The sequence below is a fragment of the Camponotus floridanus genome, unplaced genomic scaffold (assembly GCF_003227725.1).
Source record: "Camponotus floridanus strain SB8 unplaced genomic scaffold, Cflo_v7.5 scaffold7, whole genome shotgun sequence".
Taxonomy (NCBI): domain Eukaryota; kingdom Metazoa; phylum Arthropoda; class Insecta; order Hymenoptera; family Formicidae; genus Camponotus; species Camponotus floridanus.
The window spans coordinates 3,492,844-3,510,166 of record NW_020229838.1 but is presented as its reverse complement, the minus strand read 5'-3'; the positions used below and the strand labels follow the sequence as shown (position 1 = coordinate 3,510,166).

At 32.4% G+C, this 17,323-nt stretch overlaps 1 protein-coding gene across 5 annotated transcripts in view; it reads left to right on the top strand.

The window, feature by feature from the left end:
* Positions 1 to 9,088: 9,088 nt before the first annotated feature.
* The window catches only part of LOC105253112 (rho GTPase-activating protein 21), a 31,871-nt gene continuing 23,636 nt past the window's right edge, over positions 9,089 to 17,323 (top strand). For 4 of the 5 annotated variants that reach the window (XM_025413703.1, XM_025413704.1, XM_011260923.3 and 1 more), the window contains exons 1-2: positions 9,089 to 9,618; positions 15,550 to 15,614. In XM_025413703.1, coding sequence (XP_025269488.1) covers positions 15,561 to 15,614 — 54 coding nt within the window. In that variant the 5' untranslated portion in view covers positions 9,089 to 9,618; positions 15,550 to 15,560. Of the gene's footprint in view, positions 9,619 to 12,866; positions 12,886 to 15,549; positions 15,615 to 17,323 lie in introns of those variants that run through there. The other variant, XM_025413702.1, reaches the window with a different exon arrangement.

Below are 17,323 nucleotides of genomic sequence, written 5' to 3'. Positions count from 1 at the left end.
TTCCAAAAATATAAACTTCAGAAACAAATACTTTAATTTAATGAATTACTATTATGTTAATTATGTTAATTATTATTATGTAATCATTATACGTATACTTTCGATAACTTTTCGTGTAATTTACATAAGAATTTATAATCGTAAATACAATTTCATATAATATAATTATAGTTATAATTGTATTGTATTTTACGATTAAAATATCAATGTTAGATTATAATTAAAATACAATTGTAACTATTTATAATTTAGAATTTACAAATTTATGATGCTATTAATAATAATACTCAAATAATAATATTCGATTTATTGAAATATTTAATAACATAGATATAATAATTTGATACTGATAGCATTAACATTTGGATTTAATATTATATTTGATTTAATACACAAATACCTTTAAGATTTAAAATAAAATATAACATGTTAAGATTTCTTAACGTTAATAATTATGCAAATTCTTTAATATTTCTGAAGATAATTTTAATAATTTAAATTTCACTTTTAAAACATTTTTATTTTTAAAACATGTTATATTTATTTTTACAATGTTTTTAAAAATAAATTCAACTTAATGAAAATAATTTTAATTTACCCTTAGGATTATTGGAATATTAAAAGAAAGAATGAATCTTCCTTAATAGTCCTAACAACCCTATTATTAAAGAATTCTAATAATTTTAATAGCACTAACAATCCTATTATTACAAAATTCTAATGATCTTAAGAGCCCTAACAACCCTAATATTAATAGAAGAATTTTAATGATTTTACTTAATAACCTTAACAACCCTACTTCCTGATTAACTAAAATTATTCGAGATTTGAGGAACCTATCTCTAATCATCACCTCACCTAATCATGTATATATTTTAGTCACGTGCCTTAACCGCGTGCCCTAATCGCGTGCCCTAACCGCGTGTCCTAACAGCGTGCCCCAACCGCGTACCCTAACCGTACTTTTCAGGCCAGTTGAATCTACCTTTCGTTGATCCTGGCCACTTTCTTTCTCGATCTCTGATCAGAGATCGAAGAAGGAGATAATTACTCCTTCTTTTGCCGGATAATTATCGGCAAAAGAGCGTGAAATATTTATGCTCATTTTGTAACGATCGTATTCGATTTCACGATCGTTCGTTAAATATAATATAACTTTATTTTAACTAAAATAAAGCCAAATTACTACAAATTTCTATAAATTATATTTTATAATAAAATATAAAATTAATGTGTTTATTAATCATATTACAAATTATTTAATTAATAATTATTTGACTTTATATTAAGTTAAAATAAAGTTTAAAAACAATATCTACAAATAAATTCTATGATAGATGAGCTATGAGCAATTAGAAAATAAGTGCGTATTATAAGAATAAATTAACATCAAAAATTGATAAAATTGATAATTATTAATGGGTGTCCTTTATTTAATAAATTAGAAAAAATCTTTAAAAAAATCTTTTCTTGATCTCTTTTTTTTTAATTAATATTTCAATATATTTTTGCAATAGATACAAAGCATAAGTCAAAAGAACTTTGTAAACTATTTAATTAAATTAATTTAATTTAATTATTTAATTTAATTTATTTAATTTAATCCATCCTAGCTCATCCATTTTAAGGCAACGGATTTATCTACAATCTACAATCTACATCTACATCTACATCTACATCTGTAATCTCTACGAATCCGTTACCTTAAAGTTAAATAAACGTTTTTTTCACTCACCGGCACTGATGCGCAACAGCGGAGTTGTTGTTATCGAAGCTAGTTGTCTGCAACATGCAAATATAAAATTCATTTATAATAATGTTCACAAAATGCAATTAATATTTTAACAAATTTTTATTGCGCGGAATTTTATATCCGATGTGTAAAATAATAAGCAGAGATAACACGTGTGGAAAATTTTTATAAAATTTTAAATAACTGTTTTTTTAAGAAAGTTTTTTAAAAAGTTTTATATAACTTTTATAAAAATCTTTCTCTCTAATTTTCTCTTTAATTCATTTAAATAAGATCGAATTATTATGCGTACGATTTATAACAATTGATATACAAATAATAAATATTCACCATCAGGTTGCTCCGCCGATGCAAGATGCCTCTCCCAGGCCTCCTCCTCCTCTCATGTTGTTGGCGCGCGATTTTTTCAACGGCACTCCCGCACTCACGAGCGATATTTTTATATCGCTATTTTCGTTATTTTACGCGCGATACTAAACGGCACTCCCGCACTACTTCGGTATTCGGATTAAAAATTTGGTCGCGCGATGTATATATTTAATATATATATATATACTTTCAACGACACTCCCGGTTTCGGTACGAGCGAAAATCTCATTTCATTTACGAGACTTAACTTTGAGCCAACAGGTCGGGAGTGCAACGATACAACGAGCAAAGATTAGGCCCGAACCGGAAAGAAGACGAAACGATTGAGGAATAGAGGAAAATAAAGTTCACCAGCTCTTTTTCGCGCATAATTATCCTATCTCGTATCGAACCTGGACCCGCTAAGCATGATTTCAGGTGCTTCGCCCGGAACACGAAGTTTCCCGCAATGCAGGATATGGCTACACCAGGCTGGTAGACGGCAAAAGAAGAGGATACCCACATTTTTTAAATGCTAACATTCAGCAATTTAAAAAATGGGGAGGCAACCCCTTTTACCGAGCGAAAATCATGCTTAGGGGAATCCACTCGACTCCTCGACAGGGTTAACACACGCAGTGCGTGTGGCTGTAGGGTAGACGAGCAAAGAGAAGGGACCCATTGACGACCATTCCGAGCAATCGATCGAGTTCTAACTATTTCGGGCCGAATCATTTGACGAAGTACGAAGCACGAAGCGCGAGTGTACGTTGCATAACAACGTGTGCAAACTCGAAACATCCCAGTTAGTTGGCATCGGAAGTAGAGACTCGTGACAATAAATGAAATTGAGATTTTATATGAAAAAGTCCAAAATTTCCGCGGAAACGCGACGACGCGAGAATACTACAACGCGAAAACGCGGTAACGAAACGCTTGCCGTCCGCGGCACGTTGACGGCACCGACGACGCGAAAGGGTACTTAGCTTCCCTTTCAAGCACCTTAAGATTTATCATAAATAGAAAAATTTAAGATAAATCTCAAGACACCATCCAAGTACTAAGCCCTCCCACCGCGACAAGGTGTACCCCATGGGAGGGTTTATATTATATATAATTTTTTTTTATATATAATATAATATAATATAATAATTGTAATTAATAAGCTCTCTATAAAAAATAATTAAATGGAGTGAGAGTAAAAGCTCTCAAATCCTTTACTCTCACTCCATTTAATAATATAATATATAATATATAATATAATATATATATAATTTGGAATTTATTTTAAAATATACTATATAAATTTAAATTTACATAATAAGATTTCGATTAAATTGTGTATTTAATTAACAAAAATTGAAAAAATTTGAAGCATTGGTTGAAATATATTTAATTCTAATATTATATTCTAATATTATAAAGAAATATTATAATAAGCATCGATGATCGAAATATCAAAACATAATCTCTTATACTCTTTTATGCATAATCTGTTTCAATTTTTAATCGCAGTAATGAATGATTGCGATTCGATAAAAATTTATCGTTGCATTACAGTTTCATGTCGTTAATTAATTTTTAATTAATTAACATTTATTAATATTCATAGCAAATTATGTTTCAAGACTAATCATAATCGTGTTTAACAAGAAAAATTATAATATACGAAGCGTTTCTCACCACAACTTTATTACTCGAGAGTCACTGTGCGAATGATGACAAAGCGGTAACGTATAGAGCGCTACTGTTTATATTTTATATTGCCAAAGTCGAACGCCGTGTTATCGATAATTTGCTGAAATATTTTATAAATTGTAAAATATACATTAACGCAGAATCTTAAGTTAATGAAGTATTTTAATTTATTGATTAAAATTGATTATTTATTAAACAATTTATCACGGAGCCTTTCGTTATGTTAATTATTTGTATCTATAATTCGATTGTTTTACTTCGCGTTCTCTCACATCGTAAATTATATTTAGATTATCAAGTAAAACGATAAAGTAACACGGATGAAATATATTTGTGATTCTAAATATTAAAATAATAATTATTATCCGTAAAAATCGCAATTATCGAAGTGATTATTTAATATTTTGGATCCCTATAATTTAATCGATTCTCGATTAAATTGTATATTGTTTAATTAATAAGGATTGAGAAAATTTAAAGCATTGATCGAAATATAGTTAATTCTATTGTTAAAGAAATATTATAAGCATCAATGATGGATATCATAACATAACTAATTCTTTTATCCTCTTTATGTATTCCCTGTTTCAATTCTTAATCGCAATAATGAATGATTGCGATTCGATAAAGTTTTATTGTTGCGATACAGTTTCATGTCGTTAATTAATTTTTAATTAATTAATTTTGTTAATATTTGTAGCAAATTATGTTCCGATACTATTCGTAATCGTGTTTAGTAAAAAAATTACAGTATACGAAACGTTTCTCACCACACTTTATTACTCGCGAGTCGCTATGCGAATGATGACAAAGCGGTAACGTATAGGGCGCTACTGTTTATATTGCCAAAGTCGAACGCCGTGTTATCGATAATTTGCTGAAATATTTTATAAATTGTAAAATATACATTAACGCAGAATCTTAAGTTAATGAAGTATTTTAATTTATTGATTAAAATTGATTATTTATTAAACAATTTATCACGGAGCCTTTCGTTATGTTAATTATTTGTATCTATAATTCGATTGTTTTACTTCGCGTTCTCTCATATCGTAAATTATATTTAGATTATCAAGTAAAACGATAAAGTAACACGGATGAAATATATTTGTGATTCTAAATATTAAAATAATAATTATTATCCGTAAAAATCGCAATTATCGAAGTGATTATTTAATATTTTGGATCCCTATAATTTAATCGATTCTCGATTAAATTGTATATTGTTTAATTAATAAGGATTGAGAAAATTTAAAGCATTGATCGAAATATAGTTAATTCTATTGTTAAAGAAATATTATAAGCATCAATGATGGATATCATAACATAACTAATTCTTTTATCCTCTTTATGTATTCCCTGTTTCAATTCTTAATCGCAATAATGAATGATTGCGATTCGATAAAGTTTTATTGTTGCGATACAGTTTCATGTCGTTAATTAATTTTTAATTAATTAATTTTGTTAATATTTGTAGCAAATTATGTTCCGATACTATTCGTAATCGTGTTTAGTAAAAAAATTACAGTATACGAAACGTTTCTCACCACTGCTTTATTACTCCAGAGTCACCGTGCGAATGATGACAAAGTGGTAACGTATAGAGCGCTACTGTTTATAATTTATATTGCCAAAGTCGAACGCCGTGTTTTCGATAATTCGCTGCTGAAATATTTTATATATTATAAAATATACATTAACGCGGAATATTAAATTATGGAAGTATTTTAATTTATTGATTAAAATTTATTATTTATTAAACAATTTATCGCGAATCTTTTCGTTATGTTAATTATTTGCATCTATAATTCGATTGTCTTACTTCGTGTTCTCTCACAATCCAAATTATATTTAGATTGTCAAGATAAAGTGACACGGATGAAATATATTTGTGACTCTAAGTATTAAAATAATAATTATTGTCCGTGAAGATCGCAATCATCAAAGTGATTATTTAATATCTTGGATTCCTATCATTTAATCGATTCTCGATTAAATTGTATATTGTTTAATTAACAAGGAGAAAATTTAAAGCATTGATCGAAATATATTTAATTCTAATATTGTTAAAGAAATAATATAATAAGTATCGATGATCGGAAGATTATATTTAATTCTCTTATCCGCTTTTATATATCCCCTTTCAATTTTTAATCGTGGTAGTAAATGATTACGATTCGATAAATATTTATCGTTGTGATACAGTGTTTCATGTCGTTAATTAATTTTTGTTAATATTTATAGCAAATTATATTTCGATACTAATCATAATCGTGTTTAGTAAAAAAATTACAGTATACGAAGCGTCCCTTACCACTACTTTGTTACTCGAGAGCCACCGTGCGAATAATGACAAAGCGGTAACGTATAGCGCGCTACTGTTTATATTTCATATTGCCAAAGTCGAACGCCGCGTTATCGATAATTACGTGACATTTATTATTAATAATAGATATGCAACAATAGAATTTAATAAGTTTTATATAATGTAAATAATCGTGAAAGAAGAAAAAGAATCATTAATAAAATTATTGATCGTTTCTTCGACTGTAAAAGAAAGTATTTGGATTACTGGCGCATTTTGTGTAAATTATCGAAGGAAATATTCAAAATGAATAGAATAAACTTCGAAATCAACAATTAAATTACTAAATAAATTGCGATTTAAAATTCGCGAGAAAACGCGACGAATAAATAATTCGACAATAATCGGAATATTCGATTGCAGATGCGCGAGTTAATAATAAATTTATAAAAGATTAATATGTGTATAACACTTATCATATTACAAGTTATTTCATTATAATAATTAATCATTTGGCTTTACATTAAGTTTAAAAACAATATCTACAACAAATTCTATAATGGACGAGCTATAAGAAATTTAAGATAAGTGAATAGATAAATACGTTTTATAAGAATAAATTAGCATCAAATGTAATTGATACAATTTTTAATGTTCTTTTCAATAAATTAGATAAAATTACAAGAATGATCTTTTCTCGATCTTCTTTCTTTATGATTAATATACTGTAATATTTTCGCGATGGCTGCAATACATTTCAAACGAATTTATTAAAAGTTATTTAATCTATCCTAGCTCATCCATTTTAAGGCAACAGATATATTTACAATCTCTACCGTTACCTTAAAATTAAATAAAAGTTTTTATCACTCACCATGGCATTGATGTGCAGCAGCGGAGTTATCATTATCCGTTATTATGTTGTCGTTAAAACTATTTCTGAAACATACAAATATAAAATTCATTTATAACAAGGTTGCGGAATTTCATATCCGGTGTGTAAAATAATAAGCAGATATAAACACGTATGGGAAGATTTTATAAATTTTAAAATTATTTTTTAAATAGAAATTTTCATATTTATAAAAATCTCTCTCTAATTTTCTCTTTAATTCCTTTAAATTATAAGAACGAATTATTCTGCGTACGATTTATAACAATTGATATACCAATCGATTCGATATTTTCTATGATATATTCTACGATATATTCTATTCTATATATCGATATGTTCGGTTCTTTATGTCAGACATCGAAGTTTTATTTTTTTTTTTTATCAAAACATCTCATTGTAATAAAGCGTCGTCTACAATGAGATTTTTAAAGTATAGATAAAGATTTAATCTGTAGAATATAATCTCAAAATTGTTAATATCATCTTATATTAAACTTATATTAAACTTTTTTATAGTGATTGTTCAAAGAAATTCATAAAAATGCAAATTGTAATTTCACAAACCAAATATTTGCTTTCATTTACAATTCCTCCTTAAAAAACACTCTTTTTGAAAAATAGTCGATTCATCGATACTTTTTGTTAATAATCGATTAATCAACATCGATATATTCAAAAATCGATTAATTTAGCATCGATTTTTTTTCGTACATCGCCCTAGCGAGCAATCATTCTTGGTTGCGCAGTTCGTCAAACAGTAGCGTAATGCTTAGCGCCTATTAGATGGTGCAATATACCCAACACGATTGATATCACGGAACCTTTTGTTATGCTAATGATTTGAATTTATTCGCTTGTTTTACCGCACTTTTCCGAAGTCAAATTTTATATTTATTTTTGCATTTTAAAAGGTTGATTTAGAGTGAACTAAATAAATGATGTTGAGAAAAAGAAAAAGAAGACACATAAATAAATAAATAAATAATAGCGTGAAAAGAGAGAACATACTAATATTTTTATATAATAAATTATTATTAATTAAATTATTTATATTTTTATTATATTATTTATATCAGAGGGACATATGTGTTACCCTCTGAAAACATTCGTGGACATTGGTTTTGTAGTTCATGTCCACGTTTTTAATGTCCACAGATCCTAACAATACACATGTCCAAAAGACGTCCATAGAATATCTAAAGAACAGCCAAAGGATATTTTATGTCCCTTGGATGTCGTCTCGATGACCTCGATGGACATCTTTTGGACATGTGTGTTGTTAAGGGAGGGAGTATCCCTTCCAGGGATCACCTAAAAGCGGGCTATGACATCTCTCACACTTCTCTCTGATAGTACAATCAAATTGAAAAAATATAAAATACATAATATATGATAATAAATAATACATAAAATTGTTTAAATCTACTATTCGATTGATTTACTGCGCATTCTCAATCTGAATTATATTTAAATGATCGAGAAATAAAACGATCAAGAGTATCGCGATCAAATTATATTTAATTCTATAAATATCATTGAAAATCAAATTTTCTCCAATTAAATATAAAAATACATAAATATCGAGCAGAGTTCGATAAGGATCACCTAAAAAATTGAAAAAATATATAATAGATAATATATGATAATAAATAATACATAAAATTGTTTAGATCTACTATTCGATTGATTTACCGTGCATTCTCAATCTGAATTATATTTAAATGATGGAGAAATAAAACGAAAGTATCGCGATCGAATTATATTTTATTTCATAAATATCATTGGAAATCAAATTTTCTCCAATTACAAAAATCATAAATATCGAGCGGAGTTTCGAGATCGTGCGAGTTTCGTGCGATTGTATCGACAGTGTTGCGCGAGAAATTTCCCGACGCGAAACATTCTTGGCGTGAATGATCATCTCGCGATTTCGCCGACAGATGGCGCGACCGACCCGTCCGTTTCGACGAGGGGAACCAGCGGTCGGGCATTCTCCATCTGGTGGAAAGCGGCGTTTTCGCGGCGACAGCAGCGCCCTCTCGATTTCTCTCTGTCTCTCTCTCTCTCTCTCTCTTCCCCGGAGCGAGTCTGGCCATGTTACTGACACGGCACGAACGTCGTTCATCGTCATCGCGCGAGGTAGTAGCGTAGTAGGTACTCTTTGTAGTTCCGCGTCGGCGGCAACAACGACGAGGACGACGACGACGACGACATTAGCCCCCAAGTACTCGAACTCGGCGAGAGCCGACGTATCACGCGTAGCGCGACCCTCGCTCCCAGTAGCCGCGTCATGTGCGTGTCCCTAGTGCCGCGGGATTGAGACCCCCTTCGTGTGTCAGAAGGAAGAGAGCCGGGAGGAGGGAAGAAAGGATCGAGAGAGGAGAGGCTCGTCGGATCCTCGGCGAGTATAATGCATCCCGGGACGGCGGCCGCAGCTCGCCGCCGATGCGACCGCGGGCTCCGGAAGAGGCGCCAGGCCAGGTCGTGCCCCCGACCGCGCAGCAACGACTCCGACATCGCCGTCGGACGTGGATGAGAGGAGGCGTCTCGCGTCTTCGTGTGCCAGCGGAGGCGCTGCGAACGGCCGCGAACCGCGCGCGTAATATTTTTCTCTACGAGGTACGTATATACGTTTTACTACACGTCGTGTATCTTAATCCGATTTCTCGCCGACCTCTTTCCGACCCTCGCTCCCCTCCCCCTCCCCCGCCTCCCCCTCGATTAATGCGGCTGCCAGGGAATATCGCATTTTCGTTTCTCCTCTTTTTTTCCCTTTGTTTTTCCTTCACGCTCGACGCTCGCGATACAGATGTGGGCCACAGACGTATATAATACACATGTGCGATATCTCCCCGCGACACCGAAGGATCCTCTCGTGACGTCGTTATCTTTCGGCGATCTCGCGACTTTACTCCGTCGTCTTTTACGTCTGTCAGTCGTGAAGAGATAAAGAAATCGTCGCTCGAACGTGCTTTCTCTGTCAATTAATTTTTGTGTTTATTTTATTTTATTTCGCCGAGATTTATTTTAATAATATTAGAATAATATTAGAATTTGATATATCCGATATTCTAATATTATTAATATTAGAATAATATTAGAATATCGGAGGGAGAAAATCTTTTAATCGAGGTCTCGTTCGTACAAGATCTCGTTGATATAAAATGTTCCAAGATGCGGGACATGGCGTAAAATATATACATGTATATCATGACATATTGTATATTGCATAGGTATCGTGGAACAGGCATAATTTCCACTCGGCGCTCCCGGAAATGCAAACAATGTAAAGCGCGATTTTCGGCAGAAGACGAGAGCTGTTTATCGGAAGCGGATCACGATGACGGATGTCGCTCCATAATAATAAACGAATACGTGCATGCACGTATTACACGTACGTAAAAGCGCATCGAAGGTACGTGCGTCGCTCGTTGTTGCACAAGCTCGATTTCGCGAAATAATATCGCATATTCGAACGAAACAACGGTAACGAGACATAAAGATCGCTGATAATTTTGTCACGTTTCAGCTGCTATTAAAATCGTGTAACATTGTATCCTAGTTATTTATATTTTTTCCTTTAAAAATGTAGTCGATAGATGATAGATAGAGCATGTATTTCTCACTTGAATGCCTTTGTTGCTTTCGACGATGCGGAAAATGAGAGCAAAAAAATTCGCGTTGTCAAAATTTTAATCATTTATTCATGGAATCATATGTGTAATTTTTCTGGAAATTCTGAAAATATCGAGAAAATTCACGATAACTTGCGAGATAAATTACGAGATAAATAATTTTCTATTTTTTTTTCTTTTTTTCCCGATATATACATATTTGGGTATAAAATATATAGAATATCTCGTAAAGAGTATCAAATTCGCGATCTCGAGTTAAATAAAACTTGAGTATACATCGGAGAGCGCAAATTTCATTTATATATTCGTTCCGTTCAACGGCAGTTTCCCCTTTGATCGCATCGATCGAAATTATCACTCGATGGGTGTGGCGTATGTATGTGTGTATATATTTGTTCTTTTCCACATTCAAAATTAGAGATAACAACTCGTTGACGCGATTAATTATCCATCCGATACCATTTTTATCGAAATGGCAACCTGCAATACCTGTAGATAAATTCGTTATTATATAAATTTTTTCGGGATCTCATTTTTATTTCACTCGGAAATAAAAGCAAAAGATTCTGAAAAGAAAATTATAATAACGAAACGCTTTTTTGCGAGTTTCGCTCTCCAATCGGATGTAGCCGTAGCGCATTAAATGGCTTCGTCGATGGATATGCGTGTCTACACGCGACCATTGCGTTGCTCCATTGCGGTTTCCACGTGTTTTTTTTTTCTTTTCTTTTTTTTTCGTTCCCGTAAGAAACGCGACTACCCGACTATCTCGAGGAGAAAAGTCGACCGCAGTTTTACGGCAATTACGACCAGTCGAGTTATTCGTGCAACCGTATTTTTAATCGATGTGCAAATTCAGCAGGGTGTATACTACCGAGAAAAACTCGGAAAACCTGGAATTCTGAGAGATTTTTGTTTTAACCTGGAAAATCAGGGAATTCTCATGGAATTTTATTAAGACTCGGGAAATTTTTTAAAAATTACTTTGATCATTTTTTTATATTGTAAATGTAAACATTCGCTCTGTGCAGAATATCTTGAGGGACATCGAGCATCTATTGCAGAGCAAAAAGCACTTAAAAAGGGAAAAACACTTTAGAGGTGAAAAAATAGCACTTAAAAAAGGGAAAAACACTTTAGAGATGAAAAAATAAAAAAAAAACATTTAAAAAATAGATTATATTATAAAAAAATATATATATGTATTTGAACAAATTTTTGTATTGTCCAAATTTTATTAAAATATATTTAAATATTTTTGTTTTTTTTACGTACGATAAATAAACTTATTTTACAATTATATTTATACACATATTTTTATTTTACCTGGAATTTCAAACAAAAATAGCTGAAAAATCATGGAATTTTCAAGGAATTGATTTTCAAGATTCGAGTGTACACCCTGTTCAAGAAATATACGGAGTCTCAATTTTAGGCGGAAAGGCAAAAACTTAGTCTAAACTTCACGAGCCAAGCTCTATTCCTGACGCTTCCCTCGAGGCTTCATCAATCTCGTTCCGGTGACAAATGCGCAAAATGAAAATATCATTACGCTGGTGGCACTATTGATAGATAAAGCGAAGTGAATAATGCACGCTATTGTCTGTCCTTCGCTCGCTTTCTCGCTTCATACACGACGACGTGGTAAATGTGAAGGGTAAGGGAGCGGCGCAAGGAAAAGATACGGAGGTTGATATAAAAGCGCTAAGAATAGGGATGTTAAGAGTACAGGGGATACTTGACTATATCTTCGCTTCTCCGCGATTTAATGCTGTACTTTATCCGATATTACTCGGAGATCGATTTAGCCAACTTATTCATCGAGAGCTCGCGCGTTTACATGTTACTTCCACACTCGCGATCCCCGCAAAAGTTTCTCCTCCGTGATTTTCTTGGACGGTTTACGTAATGTAATTGTCTAAATAGCGTAAGAAAGAAATGAATACTTTTCCCCGACTACGTCGTTGGGCGTTATTAAATTTGTTTCACTTTTCATTCGATTATCGCAGCTTCTTTCGCAGCGCGAGATTATCGTTATTGCTTTTCTCACGGCGCAATTACGTTCCGCTATTGTGCATATGCTCCGAAGTTATTAAATCCGTTTCACTTCGGTGTTTTCAGCTTTATTACTTCTCTTTTACGCGCTGCGGTTGAAGGAAATTAGATTAAGATGCTGCCATAAACACGACATCTCGTGGTCTGTTGATATCGACGTAGTTTAACATTTTGCTTCAATTCAACTTATATACATGTGAGTAAATAACTTGAGTTTAAATTTTTTTATAGATACTTTGCGCGAAAATACCTCGCGTTAAATAGTTGAGTTTTATAATAGAAGAATAGAAAGGGAGAGACGGAGAATGTTTTAAACACTATCTACACAGAAAAAAAATAAGTATCGAATCAAAACTTATATACTTAAATTAACGCTTTCATTGTTTCGTATATATGCAATAATTTATAATCTTCTTAAAAGAATTTAATAATTTTAAATTTCAACAATATTATAGTTTTATTTCGATTTAATAATTGTCATCTCAAGAATATATAATTATATAATATTTAATATATATAATAAATATATATTAAAATAAAATATAATTATTTAATATACAGTACTAGACAAAATAAATCATACACCTTTCAACAAATTGAATTTGTTAGTATAACAATTCTTTTAACGAGCAAATAGATTATTAGATACAGGAAAATCGAAGCATTTCAAAGTATTTAAATAAAGAAAATAAGAAATAATAAAAATTATGCTCAATTATTTTCTAAAAAATTTATTATTTAATATTGTTACATTTTGCCCTGGACAAAATAAATCATACACTTTTAGAAGTAATAGTTAACAAATAAATAAAATTAATTCTAATTGTGATTAGTACTTAGTATTGACTTTCAATACCGCTTCCAGTCGGCGAGGCATACTTTCGACTAATTTCTTTATTCAGGATCAATTTCCTTCCGAGCCTTCTGGAGTGTTGTATAGGACGATGTCTTGTCACTTACGTTCGTTTTATTCACGTTCACGTCCAAATAAGCCCACATAATTTCAATTGGAGTGCCTTTGCTTGTTAAAAGAATAGTTATACTAACAAATTCAATTTGTTGAAAGGTGTATGATTTATTTTGCCCAGTACTGTATACATATTAAATATATATTTAATATATTATATTATTTAATTATACTTTAAAAAAATTATAATCTTTGATTTAAAAATGTTATTTTCTATTTAACATTGTTTCCTTTCCATTCAAGAAAATTAAATCTTACATCATAAGAATATATTTTTCTCGATTGAATTATATAAAATGACTTCATTCAAGCAAGCAATTATTCAAGCAATTATATTTTCTTTAATTAACGCCATATAATCTCATTTCAAGATTTCCATGTTAAAATTAAAGATATTTTCAACACAAGAAAATATCTTTAATTTTAACATGGAAATGTCCTTTTTTTCTGTGTATTTTTATAAATAAATAAGAAAGAAGTTATTCTCTTTATATTTTAAACTTGTATCAATATATAATTTCTAATTTTTCTTCCATATTTTCATATGATTTTTAACGCATGTGTTTTGAAAAAATCAATTTCTCAATTTGTAGGCGCTTTTAAAAAAAACCATAAAAAAGTTATTATGTAATCTAATAGAGTATTGTATTACAATCTAGCTGATTACGTTTTAATCAAGAAAACTATCTCGTCGAAGAAATATTGATAATTATTAATCAATTCTTTTGTAAGTCATTTAAAATTAAAAAGTTCAAAAAAAGAAATAATTTCACATAATATTCAATTTTTACATTAGATTCTTGCTCGGAAAATTCGATTAAATCTGATAAAAGAATCGTAATTTTCATTTGTAATTTAAGACCTTGTTAGAGGAAACATCTGTGAGTGATAAATTTTTAAATTTCTAAACTTTAATTTTCAAGTAGGGACTCTAGAGTCGGAAAATAAAATGTCATGCTGGCTTGTATTTTGATTCTTTTATTTTTACGCTTATATTTACGTTGCGTGTTATATGCAATATCGAATAACATTTCACGTTATGTTCAGGCTGACTTGTCTTGCGATACATCGTCAGCAGATCGCCCTTAACACGGTACCACTCATAAATCGACTCAACAATATTCGACCTCTGTCTGTGATAAGCACGTTCTACGTGCGTGCGTGCGTGCGTGCGTGCGCGCGCGCGCGCGCAAGATGCCTTTCGTTTCTCGCGTGAAACCACGTCAATTCGCTTAATGACGTTAATTCTACGGATGCCAAGATGTCGTTCAAGAGAGAACTGCTAGCGTGGATTCTCGATCATACGAGGTCGAAGTAAATAGCCGGTCGCGATTCCATCGAGAAAATCGTCCAAAGAAATATCGCAATTATTAATCAATTTTTTGTGAGCGATCTAAAATTAGGAAGCCTAGAAAAGAGATGGATTTTACGCGATATTTCTATATTTTAGATTCTTGTTCGAGAAACTCGATCAAATCAGACGAAAAGGATTTAATCATGATTTTCATTTATAATTATCAATATTTTCTTATCCGATATATTTTATCTGATATATTTATCTCCTTCCTCTTTTATATTTTTTATTTAATTTTCTTTTATCATATTATTGTACATAACATTCATAAAAATTGTTCACCGATAAAGTAATTTACTCCTTGAGACACTATCTATATCTCAATATTTTTAAAATATATTTCATTTTATTAAACACAATATGAAATAATTTATACAAATATATAAGGATATTTTCGAGTAAAGAACGCGAGACTTATCGACTCGTATCGTCAATCGAATCGAAAATCTCGATCGTAATTAAAAAGACAAACATTTTATCAAACATTTTTTCCTTCCCGGCAATATTAGCGTTAAAAATCGCAATTTGGTCGGTTTCAGGACAAGGTGCAATGGCTGACGACCGAAATAACCACCGGGGCTTCGTCACACGGCAGTCACACGTGGTAAGTAACGTTCCGCCGCATTAATCGCCAATAGATAGAGTCGCCGATTAGCGGCCGCGTACCCCTTTCCCCCTCGCCCTCCCTCGCTCTCCCTCGCTCTCCCTCGCTCTCGCGATTCTCGCAACGCGGAATTCGGTAATTTTAGAAGAGCCGCGAGAGGAGAGGAACGTACCCAGGACGGGGAAAACGCGGTCTCGTCGTTCAATCGACCGCGTCTTTTCTGCGGAAAGCGCGAATTTTTGGATTCTTGTCGAGAATGTGTTCCAATGCCACTCATCTCGAGCTTGCAACGGTTCTCATTCTCGCGATTTCTCGCGCGTGTGCGATAAGATTCGCGAGGTTCGGTCTTGCAGACGTTTTCGAAAACGCGTTCAAGAGAAGGAGATCTACCGGTGATTTATCGCGAGCCCGTTGACGTAAGAAACGTCGTCGAGAGACATTCGAGGGACGAACCGGTTCGAAAATTGGATTCACCGAGAAGCGCGTAATCCACTCGCGTGATCCGACATGCTCGCTTATTCCCCGCTCGAGGAAAATAAATCAACGGCGCGCCGCGAATCTCCCGAAAAGATTTTCGGTAAACCATCGGGCGCGGGAGAGCGAGTGCTCCGGGAGGCGGTGCGCGCGGAGGAAGTTTGCGTAAATAAGCAGCTTAAAAATAGTCCGCCGCTTGTTGTGTGCCGGAGAGCAAATAAAGCCTACTCTCGCGATTTTAAAGAGACTTCATAAGAGTAATGTTATACAAATTTATCAATTTCCCTAGAAACCTTCCCACATTCATTGACATTAACTCTCGAGGGATCTTTCGAAGCGTGGAATTTTGCAAAGAGATCCTTATTTACTTGATTATTGGAATACTTGATTATTGGAAAGGATATTTATAGCAAGATTTATGTTTCGTCCGAGACTTTTGACGTTTCGTCCGAGACATTTGACGTTTCATATGTCTATGTAATGAGACTTTATAAGAGCAATGTTATACAAATTTCTCAATTTCCCTGTAAACCTTTCCACATTCATCGACATTAACTCTCGAGGGATCCTTTGAAGCGCGCAGAATTTTGCAAAGAGATCCTTATTTATTTGATTATTGAAATACTTGATTATTGGAAAGGATATTTATAACAAGATTTATGTTTCGTCCGAGACTTTTGACATTCGACGTTTCATACGTAACGAGATTTTATAAGAGTAATGTTATATAAATTTCCCAATTTCCCTGTAAACCTTCCCACATTCATCGACATTAACTCTCGAGGGATCCTTTGAAGCGTGGAGAATTTTGCACAGAATTCGCGTCGCTTTAATATTGATTGTAAACTTGATTATTGGAAAGGATGTTTATAACAAGATTTATGTTTCGTCCGAGACTTTTGACATTCGACGTTTCATACGCAACGAGACTTTATAAGAGCAATGTTATATAAATTTCCCAATTTCCCTGTAAACCTTCCCACATTCATCGACATTCATCGACATTAACTCTCGAACGATCCTTTGCGCGCAGAATTTTGCAAAGAGATCCTTGTTTACTTGATTATTAGAAAGGATATTTATAGCGAGATTTATGTTTCGTCCGAGACTTTGAAAATTCGATGTTTCTTCTTCAGTACTAAGTTTAATTTCGTGGCCTACGTAAGTAACGCGATTTGCATTTTATAATCTCTTCGAAGCGCTTATTTAAGTTTGTATTTTGCGTTGACCCATGG